Here is a 5,170-nt window from a genome sequence, read left to right on the forward strand (position 1 = left end):
CGTAAAGGTTAAAATTGTCTTAAAATAGCCACCCCCCCCAAAAAAAGGATAATTATCCATTCAGTCTTTTGTAAATGTTGTATAGAACTAAACGTTTCGAAACTAAATACCTGAAAAAAAATGGCGTTAGATGGATCAAACCACAGGTATATAATGAATAAAACCATACATCCTCATCTTGGTTACATCTGTATTCCGATTACAATTATTGGTTTGTGTATACATGTATTAACAAAGCTTCAACGAATTGCTAGATAGTGGTTCGCTAACTTGCAATTTTTTTCATTATAGTACAGAATAATTGTACGCTCTGTTGTTTATAAAATTTAGAAATACAAATGAAATTTGTGGAGTAGTCATCGGACGAAGGGTTAATTTAAGAATGTAGTTTCAGCGTCTTTGACGGCAAGTAATTGAATGCTAACACATATTCGTTTTCTATCGGCATGCATCTAAATCTTGAACAAATAAGCGTTAACCAATTTATACAGTTTCTAAAGTATAAACTCTGGTCGCGGGTAAGAAAATTATTTACCCTCGTCAGGACACATGTTAAATATAAACGGATATGTACGCTCTACTAATGTTTTAAAAAATCCCCCGTCAAAATATAACTTCGCAATTAACTATCGTAAGAAGTGTACTATTAACTTCTGACCAGACATTCATTTCTTAAATGTCTTCATTTTTTATCATTATTATTATTATCATCATTGTTTTTTTGTTTTTTTCATATCATTATTATTATTAGGGAAAGCATGGTAGAGCAGACGATTACAGGAAAGTAATCCTGTTCATGATCATAAAATTAGTGGAAACTGATAGTCAAGAGGCTAAACTTCATAAGTGAAAGAACACCATATAACATTTGAGTCCTATCCTTTCTTTTTATTAATTCTGTACAATACCATATTTAATGTTCTTTTCTGTACTAGTAAATTGCGTAACGCCACAAGTTAAAGTGCCTTTTTACTCAACATGAAGCCGGAACTATTTCCGTTTTTGGTTTGGACGGAAGAGTACAACGGAAATAAGTCGCATGAGCGGAAGTAGATAGTTGTGTTTAGGTCCGAGTCTTAAGTTTTGAACTCCAGAAGTTCAGTTTGACTTTAACCATGAAATTTATATTAACTTGAGATTTTTTGAAACCGTGTTATTCGATTGATGAATTATTAAATGCATCAGTTGTGAAACTGATCCAAATAAACTAAGCAGTTAGAAATATTTTCTAAAAGTTTAACCATATGCCTTGTTTAATAAATATTTACATGTTTATAGACGTAATGTAAGTGGTATGTGCTGATAATGCTTATATCAATTTTCCATCAGCACTTTGCGCAAGTGTTATTGAGTCTTGCTTTGTTTAACCTTTAAGTGATGCTGAAATTGTTATTTTTCAATTAATGATTTTACTGCCTCTCACACTTATACAAATTTAAATTGCGTATTTTACTTATGAAATTAATTGTTGGTATTAAACTAGTTTTAACATTTTGCTGTGATTACCTTAGATTTGTTTCTGCCGAGTTCTACCGATAGCCATGTCTAGCCCAAAAAAGGAAGATCTCCCTGCCGTTCCCTCAGCCATGAAGGACGAACTTGCCAATTTTGACTCTGGAAAAATGAAACACGCACATACAGTAGAGAAGAAAGTTCTCCCATCTACTGAAGGTGACAATTTTTAGTAAAACTTGTATATAGGAAAATATGTTGATTAGTGGTTATTCTAGACCAGCGTTTCTCAACCAGCGGTCCGGCATAGGTCCGTCACATTCATCTTACGGTCAGTGAGATTTTACAAAAAAAACAAAAAAAACTGTATTCACATAAGTTAATGGTTTTTCGTTATATCCAACCAATTGAGTAAAACGGCGAACCTATTATTTGTAGTTAGGTTTAAAATGTTATTTTTAGCCACTGTATAGCGGTTCATAGAATGAGTTTTTCAAGTACAAACTTTTAACTCGTAGTTCCGTCATCTCTTGACCAACTTGATATATAATTACAGTTTTGGACTCTGAAGTCAAACCCTCGATTGATGTATTTGATCACACCCAAGGATTAATTTACTCTAATCCTGCCTAAAAGAATTTCAATTTGAGGGTAGGCTGGTAGAGATCCTGATGAGTAATGAAAATCGAATTTGGTATACGCGTGCCTCACAAAAAATATATCTAATATATGAAAAAAAGAAAAAAAAAGGGAGGTCTCGTAGATTAATCATGCCTAAAATAATTTGAAGAGGCGCTGATATTGAGGATCCATTTCTGCTTAACCCTAGAGGGAAAAAAATGCTATGATTATTTCAATGACAATCTTTTGAATATTAGAAACGGTAGAAATGTCTTTGGAAGATATTTTAAGAGTGAAAAGGTAAGTTTGATTTTAATATTAAAGAATATTTTGAAGCCAATGCTGTCAAAATCAAATTGTAAATAGTTTGCAAAATCAAATCTTAAGATTATCAATCGAACTTTCTAACTTGGGCGTTAATAGTTTCGAACGTTATTATATAGATGGCTTGTTTTTGTTCATCTGTCATAGATATCGGTAGTAATAATGATTAAACATCATAAATAGCCCACAAACAATCCGTTATAACTACTTGTGACTTCTCTAGAAGGAAAATTTAAGGTGGTATGTATACTAACAATTGAATTAAAATTTCTTTTTAAGTACGATTGGCTTTAAATTGGATTTTTCTAGAAAGAAACTTAACCCCTATCGATAATTTAAACTTCATTTTGTTATTTCATTGTTTTACTTTTTTGACAGTAATTATTAAAACTGAAAGGAACAGCTTAATAGCTGAAAACGAGGAGGGGATATTTTAACAGTAACTTTAAAACCATTTTATAGAACCTGAAAACCTGTGTGGACTTGGTAGATAAGCTTAATTATTTCTTGGTCTGTCATTAAGTTCTGAACTCACTTCCGAGTCTTCTGCTATCTTAAGTCGAGCGTTAGTTTACACATTTACTTAATGTCGCAATTGTAATAACACGTAGGCTGCTCCTTCTGCAGTGTCAATATTTGGATCTGTTTGACATTCGGAACTGGCTTTAGACTTTTTAATTCGGCATGTTTTAGTAAGAGCCATTTTACAACTATTTATGAATTGTTAGAAATCGCTTTTTAAAAAGAGAATGTTTGTTTATTAAATGGTAACATGAACCCTCAGCAGGTGTCCTCTAACGGTTGTCAAGCATTTCAACTTCAAATTTGTGTATTTACTTAACTCGACTGTTCAGACTATCTCAATACAGTAAGAACATGTCTCTTTTGACAAGCACTATTACAAACTCGTAAAACTATTTTGGCAAACTTTTGTGCCCATCTGTTTCATCCGATTAAAGTTAAATTTTGTAGTCCATAGTTTTTGCAGCTGGGGTATATTGTAATAAGTGTATTTCAAAAGTTAGTCTCCAATAACTACTTCAAAATGTTTAGAAAATACTCAACTCAAGCATCGTGTTGAAAGAACTGTGAAAAATAACGATATATTTTAATATCTTTCGTTAGTATAGCTTTAGTTTTTGTAGTACACTTGTTTACCCTAACTTGTTGGGAAAATGACGCGTTGAGTATGGATCGAACAGAAAATTCACAGTAAAGATTATTACTGTGAAAGTGCACTTACTACGTAACTTTAAAGTTCAGCAGGCACCAATTACTTGAGTTTAAGTGCAAATATTGGTGAAGGCTATATATTTTGGTTGGACGCTTCTAATATTTGATCGGGTGGGGTAGAGGTTGTAGTATCGTGGTGAACATGTGGCTTAGTGTGGAATATTAAGTTTTAATCCAGTGAGTCAGATATGAAGAGCGAGTTAGGCTAGAGTTAACGAGCGATTCTGTTGGCCATTTAATGAGTAATTAGTGCATGATTAAGCCAGTTTTTTTGTTGCTGTAAATCTTAACTTATGAAATTAGCAATTAAGTGAAGTTTCTGTTCAGATGTTCTTAATATATGGAATTAAGCATATTACTTTGGTTAAACTGTGGAACTTGCAGTCGAAAAAATAAAACGTCTTTAGCGTTATTAAATTCTTTTTATCGAATAAACTCGACAAACAGTGTAAAGTACGAGTTACTACAGACTAAAATCCTGGGCGACACTAATATTAAAAAGTGTTATAGTTTTGTATGACTATACAAGGTTAAACAAATACATCTGTTTTTCGGAATACAAGACGCGCCCTTATTTTGAATACAAAGTTTTTGGGGGAAAAAAGCTACAGTCGCATTTGAAAGATTTTTATTGAAAAAAATTCAATTTGATACTTTAAAAAATTAGTACATATTGTTCTAAACACAAGAGCTCAAAACATCAAAAATAAGAAAATATCGTAAATCAAAAAAAGGTTTACTGTTATTTAGTTTGGTTCAAAATCTTCATTGCTTTTACTGTAATTTATTTTTTTATTATTTAACATTATAAATAGTTATGTTTTTAAAAGAAAAAAAGCTACTATTGTTATAAATAACATTCAATTGAACTAAACTATGCATGCCTATTTAAATATATTTACACATGGCTTATGTATATCGTATATATACATATATATTTTTCATACCTTCGGTGTATAGGATGCAAGCAGAAATTGACATCAAATTTTGGGGTAAAAAAATGCGTTTTATACACCGAAAAATATGGTAATTAATCTCTGTATGGGTTTGGTAGATTTTGGTTGATTGATCTCGTAACCACAATAAAAAATTATAAAATAAATATAAATTATGTCTCTTTCATTCTAGAATGAACACAAATTAATGTTTAGACTAAATAGCTTAAATTTCATAACATTATACATTTATATATATTTATTATTTTTATTATATTGACCTTTCAGCCATGCCTGGCTAACAATACAGAGGTTACAATGACACATATTACCGTATCCAATAACAAAAAACTGACCTTTGGTCTTTACAAAGTAACCTGGCTGTGTTTAGTAGACTACTAATTTGTAAAATACAGTCACAATTAAATTATTACACATTATATATGTATATAGATTATTGCTATTTAGAAATAAGATCTTATAAACTTATTTTTCTTAAATCATAGAGCAGTAAGTAAAGAAGCAAACAATTATCTCTTCTAGTTACGACCTTTGTACTTGGTTGCTGCTTGACGTAGGTTGCTAAGCATTTAAAAACTTTGCAC

The 5,170-nt window shown here is 31.2% G+C and overlaps 1 protein-coding gene across 4 annotated transcripts in view; it reads left to right on the forward strand.

Annotated features, from left to right (window-relative positions):
* Positions 1–5,170, forward strand: part of LOC106465996 (thymosin beta-4-like) — a 28,256-nt gene that overhangs the window by 17,239 nt on the left and 5,847 nt on the right. For all 4 annotated transcript variants that reach the window (XM_022394362.1, XM_022394370.1, XM_022394357.1 and 1 more), the window contains exon 2: positions 1,512–1,671. In XM_022394362.1, the coding sequence (XP_022250070.1) occupies positions 1,542–1,671 (130 nt within the window). In that variant the 5' untranslated portion in view covers positions 1,512–1,541. The remainder of the gene's footprint in view (positions 1–1,511; positions 1,672–5,170) is intronic.

Source organism: Limulus polyphemus, unplaced genomic scaffold (genome assembly GCF_000517525.1).
Source record: "Limulus polyphemus unplaced genomic scaffold, Limulus_polyphemus-2.1.2 Scaffold71, whole genome shotgun sequence".
In the NCBI taxonomy this organism is placed as follows: Eukaryota; Metazoa; Arthropoda; class Merostomata; order Xiphosura; family Limulidae; genus Limulus; species Limulus polyphemus.